Source organism: Zychaea mexicana, assembly GCF_025766255.1.
Source record: "Zychaea mexicana strain RSA 1403 chromosome Unknown BDB00scaffold_80, whole genome shotgun sequence".
Taxonomy (NCBI): domain Eukaryota; kingdom Fungi; phylum Mucoromycota; class Mucoromycetes; order Mucorales; family Lichtheimiaceae; genus Zychaea; species Zychaea mexicana.
Window position 1 is genome coordinate 167,717 of NW_026516743.1, and position 18,280 is coordinate 185,996.

Here is an 18,280-nt window from a genome sequence, read left to right on the forward strand (position 1 = left end):
AGCAGCAATAGTACAATGAGAACGGACAATAGAGGGTGGCAATAAGAGACGAGGTTTGACAAAAGACTGAAAAGGAATTGAGAAAAGAAAAACGAAGGAAGAAGGAATAAGCGATAAGAAAAGGAAAAAGGAAAAGGATTAGGGGCATATGGGGAAGTCGATTTTCAACCACACTTAAACCATTCTGCTTTCTTTAATACATGTGAGCCCAAGCCGACTCTTCTTTGATGGCACAAAACCCTTTGCCTTTAAGAATAATCACACAAAACGTAGATGTTGCTAGCACTGCTGACAATTGGTTTGTCAAAGTTGACAGACTCTGATAGACTCGCTGAGATTATATGTGAGTCCGCTAGCAAAAGCTGGTCCGCTTGCAAAAGTTGGACTCGCCCAAAAAAAAATAATTGGGGAAAATTTAGCGAGTAAGCTGGACTTGCTTCAGATGCTATATTATTGTCATTTTCTTTTTTTTGTGTAAAAAGTGGGGAACGAATGGGAAAAGAAACTGATCATTCTTAAAAGAACTTTCAGCTCCCCACTCCTACTTCGAAAAGTAGAAGCACGATGTCAACCCGGCGATAGCTCGAAGGCCCCCGACACAGCTGGAATACCACTGCTGGCTTTATTCACCGCATCCAATTCGTTGAGAAACTTTTTTTTCGCAGCGAATGGCACAATTTATGGGCAACGTCCGCTATTGAAGCGACTTGTGGGTCAATTTTCAAATTTCGCTTGCATCGCTTTAACCCCAATAGAGGCCCTTCCTGTCATGACTATTCGTTGACCTCTACTCAATCCCTCAACAACTTTATCGTCAATCATCACCCAACTTATCAACCTTCATAAATATAAATGTAATCACTCGACTTGTTCCTTGTTCCTTTCTCATCATCTGGTCTCCTTGACCTTCCGATATTCTTCTTGCCTTGACCTAGATTCATCTCTCCTCTGTCTTTGGCTTGTCTTGTTTTGTCGTCGCTTCCGGCTCACTTTATGACGCATGCCCGTAACACTAATTCAAGTGCCCGTGTATGATCCAGCCTTCGGATAAAGCTCTTCCAAGTGCATGTCAACTGCAAGATTGTGTGAGAAACAATGAGTCTGTTTGTAAGGGATTCTCTCACTCTGTAACCTTTAACTACCAAGAATAACTTTACCACAATACAAGCCTTTTTTTATTAGTATATGTACAATATCAAAACTGACAATTACGTTAAACACACAATCTGAAACCTGGTTGAAAAACTAGGGCACATCGGTGTGCTTCTATGGGTAAATCTATCATAAGCGTTGGCTATCCAATTTGTCACTGGGGATTCTGCGAGATCATTGTTCTTCATAGGCAAGAAGTTTTTACCAGACAGCAGTGAGAGGTCGAACCTACGACCGTTTGAGCATGCTCAGAAAGGCTTCCCGAAATGGTGTGGAAATTCTTTCACAGTTTTGCGCTAGCCTTGTTAGGGTCGTCCATCGTCTCTTCATTTGGTGTATCTTTATCTATTATGTATGTGAAGAAAAGGTTAATCCGGCCCGGTAAATGTATTTGACAGCAGGCAATGTACAATGTGAATTATGTGATTCAACATCAGAATCAAGTAGTGTAGAATATGTCGATACGGCCAGGTATATGTATCGGACAATAGGCTACATAAAGTACATGACCGTTAGAGTGACAATTTTCTTGAGTGTTGGTTAATCCGTGTAACATCAAGATCTGTTTGGATAAAGAATCTGTACATGGCAGTTTGACCTAGCTTTCGTTAACTTTCACAATCCCTGGTTTCCATGAATTTGAAGAATGAAATTTTAGGGGAACCACTGTATAAATGTATGGGACAACAAACGATTCAACAGTAAAAATGCATAAAAGGTTATGCTGCTGCTGCATGGAAAATTTTATTATAATATGTTATACAGTATCACCGACGATTACATTGCTCAGAGAAACATTCGCATAATAATACTTCACTTTTTCTCAAAAGCTTCACTCAGTTGATTGGTAATCATGGCCATGGTTTGTTCATACGCCGGTGTATCAACAGGAACAGTAGCATATCCATGAACTGTTTTTAAGCACATACAAGAAGGAACCATGAGTAATCACAATCCACCACTGTAGTAGTAAGGTAACAAAGAGAAGAAGCATGCTTCAACATAGAGTATAATACGTACTTGCGCCAATGACCCGAACAGTGGCATTAGGTACTCCAGCATTGGTCAATCGACGAGCATAGTCTTCACCTTCATCACGCAAAATGTCTGCTTCTGCGGTGAAAATTAGAGCTGGTGGGAGTCCTTGAAGCTCCTCGGTGGTCGCCAACATTGGGAATCCGATCTTTGTCTTCTCACAGTCATTCCAATACGCCTTATCAAAGAATATAGCGTCTTCGTTTTTCAAATAGTAGTCGCCGCCGCCAAAAAGCTTTGCAGATTCGTACTTGTCGCGCGAAGCTGCTGTCGCGGGATAAAGTAATATCTGAGCTTTGATAGCGCTTGGTAGACCACGTTCTTTGGCCATCACTAAGAACGGTAAAAGTGTCCTTCTTTAGCTTTGCATTTTGTCACTTTTGTCTTTTCAATCTTTCGTATCCTTAATATACATAGTAATGCATACATGGAATGACTGCAGATAGATTGCCTCCTGCTGAGTCGTCGCAGACAGCAAGACGGCTTACGTCAACATTTATGGAGTCGCCATTTTCAACAACCCAAGAGAGCGCTGCAAATGCGTTTTCATGAGCTGCGGGATACTTGGACTCTGGAGCGAGTGGGTAGTCAACGAATACAACCGCTACATTGTTCCTCACACAAATCTGGTTGTAGGAGCCAGCCATTAGTATTCCTCTTGTGATATCCAATAGAAGCGGTGTGTAATCATACATGTGAATTTTCCATTTCTTTAAAGTACGAACTTACATCTTTAACTAGTTTGCCATGAGTATATTTGCTACCGAAAACCCAACCGCCGCCGTGACTTTTGAATTGATGTCAAAAAGAAACAGGTTTAGTATTGTTAAACCTCCCTAAGAAGAGGATATTGAAGGTCAATAAGAATGTATGAACTCACTAGAATACGACAGCAGGGAGAATAACTACATACCGTCATCCTATCTAATTTGCACGCTAAGATTTCAAAAGTGCTGTCGGGTCTGACTGGGGATCTAACATTGGCAACTGGATGGCTAGAAACTGCTCGGACCGCTGCAAGGAATTCCATAGCGTTATGCCGCTTTGTTTACCACCCTCACCAACAAACACGCTATCGCTTTTATGGACGCACCCGCTTCACGTAATTAAGTATTATGCAAGCATAATATTGGGCATCGAAGCCGTATATGGCAATGGGTTTGAAGCCGAAGAACTGGCATTTGCCGGTGTGCAAAGCGATCCTGAATCAGGTTACCGTGCTATCCACGGCACCCGTCCTTATTCATTAGCGTATGGCCTAGTGATAGCCCTGTAGGTCTCTTGGGTATGTTAAAATCTGTATTATACTACCGCTGTTGGTTAATGTTGTAAAACTGCATATTCTAACTTGTCACCCCTAACTCATTTTGCTAACATAGCATGGATGCTTGAAAAGTTCATAATTGGACTGATCATGGCGGTATACATGACATCGAGTCGTTACCAGATACCATTTCTGTTGATGAATTCTTGACGATGGTGACCATTTATTGGCTACAAATTCCATGTCTTCATCCATACGTGTATACTATGAGGCCTTCCACGAGGATGAGACCATGTCAACATGCATGGGTCGCGTCAATATCCCTACTGCGATCATCCAATTTCCTGCTGAGCTTGCAAAGGTACATATAGCTATTAGTATTAAATCATTCCCAAATGCACCACGATCTTTGTGCTAATGGGTCAATTCTTTTCATGTGCTAAAACACAGTTTCCCAGAGACTGGCGGAAACGAGTGTAAACTTACAACAGTATAATGAACCGGATGTGGTAACAACTTGTGCTTTTTCTTATACTTCATTCATTATACATATACGGAATCCTAACGACTGGATCGTGTGTTTTTTGTAGGGAGGCCACTTTCCGGCCTTGGAGACAGATCAATTACTATTGGATGATCTTCAGCGCTTTGGGAAACTGTTAAGAACCAAAAAGTGGATCAACTGATATGCATGGTGAACTATCATAATACTCGCTTGTATACCTGCTCAATGGGCACGCATCGACCAAATTATATCATATCATTGTACGCAATGAGCTTAACTATTGCCAATATATCTTCAAAAAATGTGATTTGTTATTTCGCTCAATTATAATGATACGGAGTGTAGGAACGAAGGGATTGAATAGAGTCCTTATCCAAACTCACATTGTTATTTCTATTACCCACTACCACCGAACCGGTTATTCATATCATAATACAACCTTTAATCCACAACAATGCGAGCTTCCAATTCAGCAAATTCCTCAAAGAAGACCTGGATGGAATATTATCGACGAATTAGCTCTTGAATCCGAGATCTTTAAATCTATTTGATAACATCCAGCAAAACAAAAAGAAGGCAATACCTGCAACAGATCGATTCCGTGCTTGACATCGTCGGTACCACCGACTTCACGGATCGAATGCATGCTGAGTTGAGGGTTACCCACATCTATCGAACCGCGACAACCAGCAAAAGCATAGTCAATATCAAGATACGTATATCCAACCCATTGATTGTCTGACTTACCAACTGTGCGAAGTCCAAGCTTTGCACTAAGCATTGGGCCGATTGTCGAGCCACAAGGGCTATCATTACGAACAACAAATTCCTTTTAAACCAATATATTTATCAGCTCCTGGTATCACTTTGGCCACAGTAGCCAACGCAAAGACAAAAACCTACCTGAATTGGGATCACATGCTTCTTTGCCAGCTCTTTCAAAACCAAACTGGTGACTGCAGTCGTAGCATATCTCTATTGTATTGCTGACATCTCTTGTGCGAGCCATTTTCACAGTTCTATGAGCATAGTTACCTGGTTTGCGTTGATCTTAATAACAGTACCCTTGTGCATGTGTGGTCGGTGGTTTTCTTCGTGTTTTCGGGGTAGTTGGGATGAATGGCATGTACCATATCTGCACTGATGAGGATACTCTTGTGCATGGCCTCTTCAAAGGCAGTGGGCGATACTTTTGCGCCAGATAACAGTTCAGTGTTGGCCAAGCGCTGCAAGGTGGTTGGCAAAGGATTCGAGTCAGCACCGTGGGCGGTGGTGCTGCCAATCTTGTCATTGTCAAAGCAAACGGTCACACGGACGTTGGTATCGTTCTCAATGTTCTAAGATTGCAGCAATGCTCGGATAGCGCAGTAGCTCATTTTTTGGTTGTCAAGACGAGGTGAGAAAATGAACTCGTTGCATACGCCACCAATTGTTGAAACCTGTATATTTATATCCAAAGTTATCAGCAAAACATCAATTACTGTTCTCTCTCGCTCTACTGTCTAGCTGTTTTTTTTACCTGAGTATCATACAGAACCAATTCGAAATCGCGAATTTGGCTTGCTATTAGAGTTAGCATATGTCAGTAAGAGGACATATAGGTCAACCATAACACAGTTATTCTAACCACAATATAAAGATAATACTACTAACGTTTGACGCCCATTTCGTCGGCAAGTACACGAATCAACAAGGGGTGGTGGCCTTCTTCTGCTTCAATATGTTCGTCACTTTCAGTCTTGTTCAACTCTCTAACAGATGAGAATATGTAATTTTTGAGTATGTGTATACAAGAATGAGGATATATCTATTGTATATAAGGGAAAGAGGTGACATTTACGCTTTGGTGGCAGTAGCAAGAATTGGTGCAAGCTGGACTTCCTTGTTGAACGTGAACTACGGATAGTAAATGTGTTCATTTTCATTAAATAGAGTTTACTTCCATTTTCTAATTCGCCAGCACATTAATATACTTACACTGTCGTTGGCATTACGATCCAAGTGGATTGCAAGTGTGGGAATACGCAAAAGAGGTCTAGGCACCCCAAAGTACATTAATTAAACAATGTACCTTCTCTATTACACTAACTCAAAAAAATCATCCTTTTACCTACCTGTCCACTTTAACCACTGTGTGACGGTATTTGCCATTGTTGTCTTCGACCATGACGCATCCAGCAACGCCCAAATCACGATCCATGCGTGCCTGATCGATAAACCCATACTTGTTAGGTATCCGAGTCGCAATGATTACTATTTTCTTATGTCCCTTACCAGATACCACCACCGTAAAGCTGGACACCGACTTCCAGATAACCACTCTTTTCCTTTTTAGAGATAGGTTTGACCTATTGTGCATAACAGTATGGAACATGAATAAACACTTCGATCCAACAAGAAGCTTCCCCTTCTTTCTTGTAATCATTTACCTTTAAGCAAGGAGAATCAGTATGCGCGCCCACAATAGTAGACCCGTTACCAGGAACGTATTTGCCACCGACAACAAAAGCAACGATCGACGAGCCGTTTCGAGTAAAATAGTATTTGCCATTGCGTTCAATAGCACCATTCCAGTTGTCACGTTCCTTGATCTCTGTGAAACCTGCCTACATTTACCCCCAACTCCGTACGTAAGGACCAACTTCTGACTGTTGTACTATTCATATTTGCAAAAGAGGTGTGTATACCTGTTTCAGCAGCTCAGCAGCTCCATGAGTGCAGTGGAAGGGCGATGGCGACTTGTTGACGAAATCCACAAAGTCGCGTGCTGGATGTAACAGTGTTCTAATACTTTAAAACCATGCATAAAATCCGAGAAGTGTGAAAGAAAAGTAGAGGGTGACATACCTTCTTGAGGAATAGAAGGATTGAACTATACATTACAATTTGCGATAAAAGCTAACTTAATGTATTACACTTTGATAGCAGCAATAATCGTTTAATGAGCTAGCTTTACCATGATTCTTGTGGAAACGTACGTGAGAGATTACATTAAAAAAAAGAAGCTTGCGTGTGTAGTACATGTATGCGCGAAAACAGACGGACGAAAGTTTCCCCTGACGGAATTGACGGTCATTCCGCTGTCAGGTGGGACAGGGCTGAACCTGTTTACCAGAAAAGAAACAAGTTGCCTAAAACGATGGTCAGCCTTCATTTGACGTTGATACACGTCTAACTATTACACCCGAGAAGATCAGTCAGTATCAATCTATTTAAGAGCTCTCAGGAACGTATCTCAATAGTGGGATTCCAGTGTATAAGGCAGTAATAATACGTGAGTAGAGACCGCGAAAAAAAATGAACAACTTTATTCTTCTTTGTAAAGATAGCCAGGTAAGAAAAAGAAAGGTTAATACTGCTACTGCTGCTAAGGAGAAGGGGAACAATGACAGCCAAAACTGCTGCTGCTATCGCTACTTTAAGTATTCCATCGTCTTCAAAAATTTGCCAAATCGTTGCACCTCATCCACCAGCAACGCTCCACACTCCAAGGCCGGAAAATGACCTCCCTAAAGATAGCAGAGAGTGAGCAAGAGAATACCATAGTGAAGCAAAAGCATATATGTACATACCATGTCGAGTTCGTTGTATTGCTGCAAATTGAAGTTTGCTTCAAGCCATTCGCGAGGGACCTACATAGTAAGATTCAGTCACCGTGCTGTCAGCTTGTTTGTTTCATGACAATCGCACCATCTTTTATAAAGTAATACCTTGCTTAGATCAGCAGGGAAGCAGGACACTGCACTCGGGATGTTGACGTAAAGCGGGAACACCGCCTTCACTCCTGCATCATTGAAGGTTTCATAGTAGAAACGGATCGACGAGGAAATCGAATTTGTCAGCCAGAAGAGAGTGACTTGAGTGAGGAACTCGTCGGTGGTGATGGTGTCTGGCAACACGACACTGTCATCCTTGTTTTCAGGATATGACCAATTGTGGTACTTTTCGAGTAGCCAAGCTAAGTATTTATTGTGGCAGTTAGTGGGGAAAATGATCAATTACTGATGATAGATGGGGTTATGATGCATTTACCCAAAAGGCCCACTGGACTGTCAGTCAAACCATATGCTAAAGTGTACGGTCGTGTACTCTGGATGGCACAGTAACCAAGTTCAGGATCATTTTCAACGTCGACAAACGATCGGCCCTTGATTTTGGAAGAACCACGACCATAGACTGTGTCCATACCGAGAGCGATGCTAGCCATAAACTTTGCCACCTTGAGTGGGTGGGACCATAGAAAACCGGGCGTTGGGATGGGTGGCATACATCCGGACGTGGCCGTGTGGAATCCCTTGCACTGCTGAGGATGCTTGACAGCGAGCCATTTGCCGACCATGGTGCCAAAGTCGGATCCGTGAACCACTTGAACAGATATGGGTATACATTTATCAGCACATGCTCTTGGTATTGCATCCAACGAAACGGTCATATTTACTGTATTCATCGTAACCGAGTACTGATGTCATGAGCTTGTGAAAGATTTCACCGCTCTTTGAGCCACCGTGGCCGGGAAGTTTGGGTGCTTCTGAAAAGCCAAAGAACTTTGGATTTCCGCGCGGTAGTGATGCCACTTGTTCATTTCGGCACGCGCCTTTTCCCAGTTGTAGTCGTTGAGCCAGGCTTGAACGAGAGGCTCAACAGCTCGTCGAGGTGCACCATACTTCCAGCCGACATTCTTTTCGAGCTCGTTCGGATACTCAACGTTCTGTAGCTTTTCTTTGAGCGAAGCAAGACGCTGAGGTGGAATGGACGGGATTTCAAAAGGTTCGATGCTAGACATGGGTCTTGTCTTATTCGTGTTGTGTGTGTGTGTGTCGACACAGAGAAGGAAAAAGGGCGTGTGTGAAAAAGAAAGAAAGAAAGAAAGGATCATTGCTTCATGCAAACCGAGCTGATATAAATAGATAACACACAAACCGCGTGGTGGACCGGAAGGGTTAAAAAGAGTACGCTATCAGCAACGGGTTGCCATGGTAACGAAGTCGCACGAACGCCGCAGCAGTCTGTTTAGGTAAATCTTACGCAGGGCTGCGGTGATGAATCCATTGATCAAAGACAGGTTCTTTTACATCACCACAAGGCAGCGGCATCAGTCATTTTTTTTATCAGAAAAACAACCCGTACGAAAATCCTCCTGCTCTTTTAATGTGCTCATCGTTCTTTCTTGGATCACAAGCACTGTGTGTAACAGGATCGACATGCTTCCTTATTCGGCACATTGTCGCGAGAGCATCTTTCACTGGTGCTTAGGGGCATATAGGGAAGTCGATTTTCAACCACACTTAAACCATTCTGCTTTCTTTAATACATGTGAGCCCAAGCCGACTCTTCTTTGATGGCACAAAACCCTTTGCCTTTAAGAATAATCACACAAAACGTAGATGTTGCTAGCACTGCTGACAATTGGTTTGTCAAAGTTGACAGACTCTGATAGACTCGCTAAGATTATATGTGAGCCCGCTAGCAAAAGCTGGTCCGCTTGCAAAAGTTGGACTCGCCCAAAAAAAAATAATTGGGGAAAATTTAGCGAGTAAGCTGGACTTGCTTCAGATGCTATATTATTGTCATTTTCTTTTTTTTGTGTAAAAAGTGGGGAACGAATGGGAAAAGAAACTGATCATTCTTGAAAGAACTTTCAGCTCCCCACTCCTACTTCGAAAAGTAGAAGCACGATGTCAACCCGGCGATAGCTCGAAGGCCCCCGACACAGCTGGAATACCACTGCTGGCTTTATTCACCGCATCCAATTCGTTGAGAAACTTTTTTTTCGCAGCGAATGGCACAATTTATGGGCAACGTCCGCTATTGAAGCGACTTGTGGGTCAATTTTCAAATTTCGCTTGCATCGCTTTAACCCCAATAGAGGCCCTTCCTGTCATGACTATTCGTTGACCTCTACTCAATCCCTCAACAACTTTATCGTCAATCATCACCCAACTTATCAACCTTCATAAATATAAATGTAATCACTCGACTTGTTCCTTGTTCCTTTCTCATCATCTGGTCTCCTTGACCTTCCGATATTCTTCTTGCCTTGACCTAGATTCATCTCTCCTCTGTCTTTGGCTTGTCTTGTTTTGTCGTCGCTTCCGGCTCACTTTATGACGCATGCCCGTAACACTAATTCAAGTGCCCGTGTATGATCCAGCCTTCGGATAAAGCTCTTCCAAGTGCATGTCAACTGCAAGATTGTGTGAGAAACAATGAGTCTGTTTGTAAGGGATTCTCTCACTCTGTAACCTTTAACTACCAAGAATAACTTTACCACAATACAAGCCTTTTTTTATTAGTATATGTACAATATCAAAACTGACAATTACGTTAAACACACAATCTGAAACCTGGTTGAAAAACTAGGGCACATCGGTGTGCTTCTATGGGTAAATCTATCATAAGCGTTGGCTATCCAATTTGTCACTGGGGATTCTGCGAGATCATTGTTCTTCATAGGCAAGAAGTTTTTACCAGACAGCAGTGAGAGGTCGAACCTACGACCGTTTGAGCATGCTCAGAAAGGCTTCCCGAAATGGTGTGGAAATTCTTTCACAGTTTTGCGCTAGCCTTGTTAGGTCGTCCATCGTCTCTTCATTTGGTGTATCTTTATCTATTATGTATGTGAAGAAAAGGTTAATCCGGCCCGGTAAATGTATTTGACAGCAGGCAATGTACAATGTGAATTATGTGATTCAACATCAGAATCAAGTAGTGTAGAATATGTCGATACGGCCAGGTATATGTATCGGACAATAGGCTACATAAAGTACATGACCGTTAGAGTGACAATTTTCTTGAGTGTTGGTTAATCCGTGTAACATCAAGATCTGTTTGGATAAAGAATCTGTACATGGCAGTTTGACCTAGCTTTCGTTAACTTTCACAATCCCTGGTTTCCATGAATTTGAAGAATGAAATTTTAGGGGAACCACTGTATAAATGTATGGGACAACAAACGATTCAACAGTAAAAATGCATAAAAGGTTATGCTGCTGCTGCATGGAAATTTTATTATAATATGTTATACAGTATCACCGACGATTACATTGCTCAGAGAAACATTCGCATAATATACTTCACTTTTTCTCAAAAGCTTCACTCAGTTGATTGGTAATCATGGCCATGGTTTGTTCATACGCCGGTGTATCAACAGGAACAGTAGCATATCCATGAACTGTTTTTAAGCACATACAAGAAGGAACCATGAGTAATCACAATCCACCACTGTAGTAGTAAGGTAACAAAGAGAAGAAGCATGCTTCAACATAGAGTATAATACGTACTTGCGCCAATGACCCGAACAGTGGCATTAGGTACTCCAGCATTGGTCAATCGACGAGCATAGTCTTCACCTTCATCACGCAAAATGTCTGCTTCTGCGGTGAAAATTAGAGCTGGTGGGAGTCCTTGAAGCTCCTCGGTGGTCGCCAACATTGGGAATCCGATCTTTGTCTTCTCACAGTCATTCCAATACGCCTTATCAAAGAATATAGCGTCTTCGTTTTTCAAATAGTAGTCGCCGCCGCCAAAAAGCTTTGCAGATTCGTACTTGTCGCGCGAAGCTGCTGTCGCGGGATAAAGTAATATCTGAGCTTTGATAGCGCTTGGTAGACCACGTTCTTTGGCCATCACTAAGAACGGTAAAAGTGTCCTTCTTTAGCTTTGCATTTTGTCACTTTTGTCTTTTCAATCTTTCGTATCCTTAATATACATAGTAATGCATACATGGAATGACTGCAGATAGATTGCCTCCTGCTGAGTCGTCGCAGACAGCAAGACGGCTTACGTCAACATTTATGGAGTCGCCATTTTCAACAACCCAAGAGAGCGCTGCAAATGCGTTTTCATGAGCTGCGGGATACTTGGACTCTGGAGCGAGTGGGTAGTCAACGAATACAACCGCTACATTGTTCCTCACACAAATCTGGTTGTAGGAGCCAGCCATTAGTATTCCTCTTGTGATATCCAATAGAAGCGGTGTGTAATCATACATGTGAATTTTCCATTTCTTAAAGTACGAACTTACATCTTTAACTAGTTTGCCATGAGTATATTTGCTACCGAAAACCCAACCGCCGCCGTGACTTTTGAATTGATGTCAAAAAGAAACAGGTTTAGTATTGTTAAACCTCCCAGAGAAGAGGATATTGAAGGTCAATAAGAATGTATGAACTCACTAGAATACGACAGCAGGGAGAATAACTACATACCGTCATCCTATCTAATTTGCACGCTAAGATTTCAAAAGTGCTGTCGGGGTCTGACTGGGGATCTAACATTGGCAACTGGATGGCTAGAAACTGCTCGGACCGCTGCAAGGAATTCCATAGCGTTATGCCGCTTTGTTTACCACCCTCACCAACAAACACGCTATCGCTTTTATGGACGCACCCGCTTCACGTAATTAAGTATTATGCAGCATAATATTGGGCATCGAAGCCGTATATGGCAATGGGTTTGAAGCCGAAGAACTGGCATTTGCCGGTGTGCAAAGCGATCCTGAATCAGGTTACCGTGCTATCCAGGCACCCGTCCTTATTCATTAGCGTATGGCCTAGTTGATAGCCCTGTAGGTCTCTTGGGTATGTTAAAATCTGTATTATACTACCGCTGTTGGTTAATGTTGTAAAACTGCATATTCTAACTTGTCACCCCTAACTCATTTTGCTAACATAGCATGGATGCTTGAAAAGTTTCATAATTGGACTGATCATGGCGGTATACATGACATCGAGTCGTTACCAGATACCATTTCTGTTGATGAATTCTTGACGATGGTGACCATTTATTGGCTTACAAATTCCATGTCTTCATCCATACGTGTATACTATGAGGCCTTCCACGAGGATGAGACCATGTCAACATGCATGGGTCGCGTCAATATCCCTACTGCGATCATCCAATTTCCTGCTGAGCTTGCAAAGGTACATATAGCTATTAGTATTAAATCATTCCCAAATGCACCACGATCTTTGTGCTAATGGGTCAATTCTTTTCATGTGCTAAAACACAGTTTCCCAGAGACTGGGCGGAAACGAGTGTAAACTTACAACAGTATAATGAACCGGATGTGGTAACAACTTGTGCTTTTTCTTATACTTCATTCATTATACATATACGGAATCCTAACGACTGGATCGTGTGTTTTTTGTAGGGAGGCCACTTTCCGGCCTTGGAGACAGATCAATTACTATTGGATGATCTTCAGCGCTTTGGGAAACTGTTAAGAACCAAAAAGTGGATCAACTGATATGCATGGTGAACTATCATAATACTCGCTTGTATACCTGCTCAATGGGCACGCATCGACCAAATTATATCATATCATTGTACGCAATGAGCTTAACTATTGCCAATATATCTTCAAAAAATCGTGATTTGTTATTTCGCTCAATTATAATGATACGGGAGTGTAGGAACGAAGGGATTGAATAGAGCTCCTTATCCAAACTCACATTGTTATTTCTATTACCCACTACCACCGAACCGGTTATTCATATCATAATACAACCTTTAATCCACAACAATGCGAGCTTCCAATTCAGCAAATTCCTCAAAGAAGACCTGGATGGAATATTATCGACGAATTAGCTCTTGAATCCGAGATCTTTAAATCTATTTGATAACATCCAGCAAAACAAAAAGAAGGCAATACCTGCAACAGATCGATTCCGTGCTTGACATCGTCGGTACCACCGACTTCACGGATCGAATGCATGCTGAGTTGAGGGTTACCCACATCTATCGAACCGCGACAACCAGCAAAAGCATAGTCAATATCAAGATACGTATATCCAACCCATTGATTGTCTGACTTACCAACTGTGCGAAGTCCAAGCTTTGCACTAAGCATTGGGCCGATTGTCGAGCCACAAGGGCTATCATTACGAACAACAAATTCCTTTTAAACCAATATATTTATCAGCTCCTGGTATCACTTTGGCCACAGTAGCCAACGCAAAGACAAAAACCTACCTGAATTGGGATCACATGCTTCTTTGCCAGCTCTTTCAAAACCAAACTGGTGACTGCAGTCGTAGCATATCTCTATTGTATTGCTGACATCTCTTGTGCGAGCCATTTTCACAGTTCTATGAGCATAGTTACCTGGTTTGCGTTGATCTTAATAACAGTACCCTTGTGCATGTGTGGTCGGTGGTTTTCTTCGTGTTTTCGGGGTAGTTGGGATGAATGGCATGTACCATATCTGCACTGATGAGGATACTCTTGTGCATGGCCTCTTCAAAGGCAGTGGGCGATACTTTTGCGCCAGATAACAGTTCAGTGTTGGCCAAGCGCTGCAAGGTGGTTGGCAAAGGATTCGAGTCAGCACCGTGGGCGGTGGTGCTGCCAATCTTGTCATTGTCAAAGCAAACGGTCACACGGACGTTGGTATCGTTCTCAATGTTCTAAGATTGCAGCAATGCTCGGATAGCGCAGTAGCTCATTTTTTGGTTGTCAAGACGAGGTGAGAAAATGAACTCGTTGCATACGCCACCAATTGTTGAAACCTGTATATTTATATCCAAAGTTATCAGCAAAACATCAATTACTGTTCTCTCTCGCTCTACTGTCTAGCTGTTTTTTTTACCTGAGTATCATACAGAACCAATTCGAAATCGCGAATTTGGCTTGCTATTAGAGTTAGCATATGTCAGTAAGAGGACATATAGGTCAACCATAACACAGTTATTCTAACCACAATATAAAGATAATACTACTAACGTTTGACGCCCATTTCGTCGGCAAGTACACGAATCAACAAGGGGTGGTGGCCTTCTTCTGCTTCAATATGTTCGTCACTTTCAGTCTTGTTCAACTCTCTAACAGATGAGAATATGTAATTTTTGAGTATGTGTATACAAGAATGAGGATATATCTATTGTATATAAGGGAAAGAGGTGACATTTACGCTTTGGTGGCAGTAGCAAGAATTGGTGCAAGCTGGACTTCCTTGTTGAACGTGAACTACGGATAGTAAATGTGTTCATTTTCATTAAATAGAGTTTACTTCCATTTTCTAATTCGCCAGCACATTAATATACTTACACTGTCGTTGGCATTACGATCCAAGTGGATTGCAAGTGTGGGAATACGCAAAAGAGGTCTAGGCACCCCAAAGTACATTAATTAAACAATGTACCTTCTCTATTACACTAACTCAAAAAATCATCCTTTTACCTACCTGTCCACTTTAACCACTGTGTGACGGTATTTGCCATTGTTGTCTTCGACCATGACGCATCCAGCAACGCCCAAATCACGATCCATGCGTGCCTGATCGATAAACCCATACTTGTTAGGTATCCGAGTCGCAATGATTACTATTTTCTCATGTCCCTTACCAGATACCACCACCGTAAAGCTGGACACCGACTTCCAGATAACCACTCTTTTCCTTTTTAGAGATAGGTTTGACCTATTGTGCATAACAGTATGGAACATGAATAAACACTTCGATCCAACAAGAAGCTTCCCCTTCTTTCTTGTAATCATTTACCTTTAAGCAAGGAGAATCAGTATGCGCGCCCACAATAGTAGACCCGTTACCAGGAACGTATTTGCCACCGACAACAAAAGCAACGATCGACGAGCCGTTTCGAGTAAAATAGTATTTGCCATTGCGTTCAATAGCACCATTCCAGTTGTCACGTTCCTTGATCTCTGTGAAACCTGCCTACATTTACCCCCAACTCCGTACGTAAGGACCAACTTCTGACTGTTGTACTATTCATATTTGCAAAAGAGGTGTGTATACCTGTTTCAGCAGCTCAGCAGCTCCATGAGTGCAGTGGAAGGGCGATGGCGACTTGTTGACGAAATCCACAAAGTCGCGTGCTGGATGTAACAGTGTTCTAATACTTTAAAACCATGCATAAAATCCGAGAAGTGTGAAAGAAAAGTAGAGGGTGACATACCTTCTTGAGGAATAGAAGGATTGAACTATACATTACAATTTGCGATAAAAGCTAACTTAATGTATTACACTTTGATAGCAGCAATAATCGTTTAATGAGCTAGCTTTACCATGATTCTTGTGGAAACGTACGTGAGAGATTACATTAAAAAAAAGAAGCTTGCGTGTGTAGTACATGTATGCGCGAAAACAGACGGACGAAAGTTTCCCCTGACGGAATTGACGGTCATTCCGCTGTCAGGTGGGACAGGGCTGAACCTGTTTACCAGAAAAGAAACAAGTTGCCTAAAACGATGGTCAGCCTTCATTTGACGTTGATACACGTCTAACTATTACACCCGAGAAGATCAGTCAGTATCAATCTTTTAAGAGCTCTCAGGAACGTATCTCAATAGTGGGATTCCCAGTGTATAAGGCAGTAATAATACGTGAGTAGAGACCGCGAAAAAAAATGAACAACTTTATTCTTCTTTGTAAAGATAGCCAGGTAAGAAAAAGAAAGGTTAATACTGCTACTGCTGCTAAGGAGAAGGGGAACAATGACAGCCAAAACTGCTGCTGCTATCGCTACTTTAAGTATTCCATCGTCTTCAAAAATTTGCCAAATCGTTGCACCTCATCCACCAGCAACGCTCCACACTCCAAGGCCGGAAAATGATCTCCCTAAAGATAGCAGAGAGTGAGCAAGAGAATACCATAGTGAAGCAAAAGCATATATGTACATACCATGTCGAGTTCGTTGTATTGCTGCAAATTGAAGTTTGCTTCAAGCCATTCGCGAGGGACCTACATAGTAAGATTCAGTCACCGTGCTGTCAGCTTGTTTGTTTAATGACAGTCGCACCATCTTTTATAAAGTAATACCTTGCTTAGATCAGCAGGGAAGCAGGACACTGCACTCGGGATGTTGACGTAAAGCGGGAACACCGCCTTCACTCCTGCATCATTGAAGGTTTCATAGTAGAAACGGATCGACGAGGAAATCGAATTTGTCAGCCAGAAGAGAGTGACTTGAGTGAGGAACTCGTCGGTGGTGATGGTGTCTGGCAACACGACACTGTCATCCTTGTTTTCAGGATATGACCAATTGTGGTACTTTTCGAGTAGCCAAGCTAAGTATTTATTGTGGCAGTTAGTGGGGAAAATGATCAATTACTGATGATAGATGGGGTTATGATGCATTTACCCAAAAGGCCCACTGGACTGTCAGTCAAACCATATGCTAAAGTGTACGGTCGTGTACTCTGGATGGCACAGTAACCAAGTTCAGGATCATTTTCAACGTCGACAAACGATCGGCCCTTGATTTTGGAAGAACCACGACCATAGACTGTGTCCATACCGAGAGCGATGCTAGCCATAAACTTTGCCACCTTGAGTGGGTGGGACCATAGAAAACCGGGCGTTGGGATGGGTGGCATACATCCGGACGTGGCCGTGTGGAATCCCTTGCACTGCTGAGGATGCTTGACAGCGAGCCATTTGCCGACCATGGTGCCAAAGTCGGATCCGTGAACCACTTGAACAGATATGGGTATACATTTATCAGCACATGCTCTTGGTATTGCATCCAACGAAACGGTCATATTTACTGTATTCATCGTAACCGAGTACTGATGTCATGAGCTTGTGAAAGATTTCACCGCTCTTTGAGCCACCGTGGCCGGGAAGTTTGGGTGCTTCTGAAAAGCCAAAGAACTTTGGATTTCCGCGCGGTAGTGATGCCACTTGTTCATTTCGGCACGCGCCTTTTCCCAGTTGTAGTCGTTGAGCCAGGCTTGAACGAGAGGCTCAACAGCTCGTCGAGGTGCACCATACTTCCAGCCGACATTCTTTTCGAGCTCGTTCGGATACTCAACGTTCTGTAGCTTTTCTTTGAGCGAAGCAAGACGCTGAGGTGGAATGGACGGGATTTTAAAAGGTTCGATGCTAGACATGGGTCTTGTCTTATTCGTGTTGTGTGTGTGTGTGTCGACACAGAGAAGGAAAAAGGGCGTGTGTGAAAAAGAAAGAAAGAAAGAAAGGATCATTGCTTCATGCAAACCGAGCTGATATAAATAGATAACACACAAACCGCGTGGTGGACCGGAAGGGTTAAAAAGAGTACGCTATCAGCAACGGGTTGCCATGGTAACGAAGTCGCACGAACGCCGCAGCAGTCTGTTTAGGTAAATCTTACGCAGGGCTGCGGTGATGAATCCATTGATCAAAGACAGGTTCTTTTACATCACCACAAGGCAGCGGCATCAGTCATTTTTTTTATCAGAAAAACAACCCGTACGAAAATCCTCCTGCTCTTTTAATGTGCTCATCGTTCTTTCTTGGATCACAAGCACTGTGTGTAACAGGATCGACATGCTTCCTTATTCGGCACATTGTCGCGAGAGCATCTTTCACTGGTGCTTAGGGG

General features: G+C 42.5%; 7 protein-coding genes across 7 annotated transcripts; 3 read left to right on the forward strand and 4 right to left on the reverse strand.

The window, feature by feature from the left end:
* Positions 1-1,965: 1,965 nt before the first annotated feature.
* BDB00DRAFT_875949 (Alpha/beta hydrolase fold-3) lies at positions 1,966-2,834 on the reverse strand (the record flags this gene model as incomplete). The annotated part of the gene is made up of 3 exons (XM_053127425.1): positions 1,966-2,063; positions 2,173-2,520; positions 2,615-2,834. 3 exons carry the CDS (start codon positions 2,832-2,834, stop codon positions 1,966-1,968), a joined length of 666 nt encoding a protein of 221 aa, XP_052976122.1.
* A 164-nt stretch (positions 2,835-2,998) lies between these two features.
* Positions 2,999-3,613, forward strand: BDB00DRAFT_595988 (uncharacterized protein). The gene is made up of 2 exons (XM_053117975.1): positions 2,999-3,002; positions 3,081-3,613. Exon 2 carries the CDS (start codon positions 3,179-3,181, stop codon positions 3,461-3,463), a length of 285 nt encoding a protein of 94 aa, XP_052976123.1. The 5' UTR covers positions 2,999-3,002; positions 3,081-3,178; the 3' UTR covers positions 3,464-3,613.
* A 79-nt stretch (positions 3,614-3,692) lies between these two features.
* Positions 3,693-4,137, forward strand: BDB00DRAFT_875951 (uncharacterized protein; the record flags this gene model as incomplete). Its single annotated transcript, XM_053127426.1, has 3 exons — positions 3,693-3,812; positions 3,910-3,960; positions 4,042-4,137. The coding sequence occupies 3 exons, from the start codon at positions 3,693-3,695 to the stop codon at positions 4,135-4,137; spliced, it is 267 nt and encodes an 88-aa protein (XP_052976124.1).
* A 260-nt stretch (positions 4,138-4,397) lies between these two features.
* On the reverse strand, positions 4,398-8,739 carry BDB00DRAFT_790791 (uncharacterized protein; the record flags this gene model as incomplete). Its single annotated transcript, XM_053120987.1, has 18 exons — positions 4,398-4,448; positions 4,540-4,625; positions 4,704-4,785; positions 4,860-4,905; positions 4,992-5,293; positions 5,476-5,519; positions 5,610-5,707; positions 5,797-5,852; positions 5,934-5,991; positions 6,071-6,209; positions 6,238-6,304; positions 6,386-6,562; positions 6,644-6,723; positions 6,804-6,828; positions 7,529-7,588; positions 7,667-7,914; positions 7,989-8,321; positions 8,502-8,739. The coding sequence occupies 18 exons, from the start codon at positions 8,737-8,739 to the stop codon at positions 4,398-4,400; spliced, it is 2,190 nt and encodes a 729-aa protein (XP_052976125.1).
* A 2,290-nt stretch (positions 8,740-11,029) lies between these two features.
* Positions 11,030-11,898, reverse strand: BDB00DRAFT_875954 (Alpha/beta hydrolase fold-3; the record flags this gene model as incomplete). The annotated part of the gene is made up of 3 exons (XM_053127427.1): positions 11,030-11,127; positions 11,237-11,584; positions 11,679-11,898. The coding sequence occupies 3 exons, from the start codon at positions 11,896-11,898 to the stop codon at positions 11,030-11,032; spliced, it is 666 nt and encodes a 221-aa protein (XP_052976126.1).
* Positions 11,899-12,334: 436 nt separating this feature from the next.
* On the forward strand, positions 12,335-13,203 carry BDB00DRAFT_875955 (Alpha/Beta hydrolase protein; the record flags this gene model as incomplete). Its single annotated transcript, XM_053127428.1, has 5 exons — positions 12,335-12,353; positions 12,479-12,535; positions 12,630-12,877; positions 12,967-13,026; positions 13,108-13,203. The coding sequence occupies 5 exons, from the start codon at positions 12,335-12,337 to the stop codon at positions 13,201-13,203; spliced, it is 480 nt and encodes a 159-aa protein (XP_052976127.1).
* A 263-nt stretch (positions 13,204-13,466) lies between these two features.
* On the reverse strand, positions 13,467-17,807 carry BDB00DRAFT_790793 (uncharacterized protein; the record flags this gene model as incomplete). The annotated part of the gene is made up of 18 exons (XM_053120988.1): positions 13,467-13,517; positions 13,609-13,694; positions 13,773-13,854; positions 13,929-13,974; positions 14,061-14,362; positions 14,545-14,588; positions 14,679-14,776; positions 14,866-14,921; positions 15,003-15,060; positions 15,139-15,277; positions 15,306-15,372; positions 15,454-15,630; positions 15,712-15,791; positions 15,872-15,896; positions 16,597-16,656; positions 16,735-16,982; positions 17,057-17,389; positions 17,570-17,807. 18 exons carry the CDS (start codon positions 17,805-17,807, stop codon positions 13,467-13,469), a joined length of 2,190 nt encoding a protein of 729 aa, XP_052976128.1.
* Positions 17,808-18,280: the final 473 nt, after the last annotated feature.

Excerpts from the sequence above, each read along its gene's own strand:
- BDB00DRAFT_595988 (XM_053117975.1), top strand. The coding sequence starts at position 3,179 with ATGGCTAGAAACTGCTCGGACCGCTGCAAGGAATTCCATAGCGTTATG.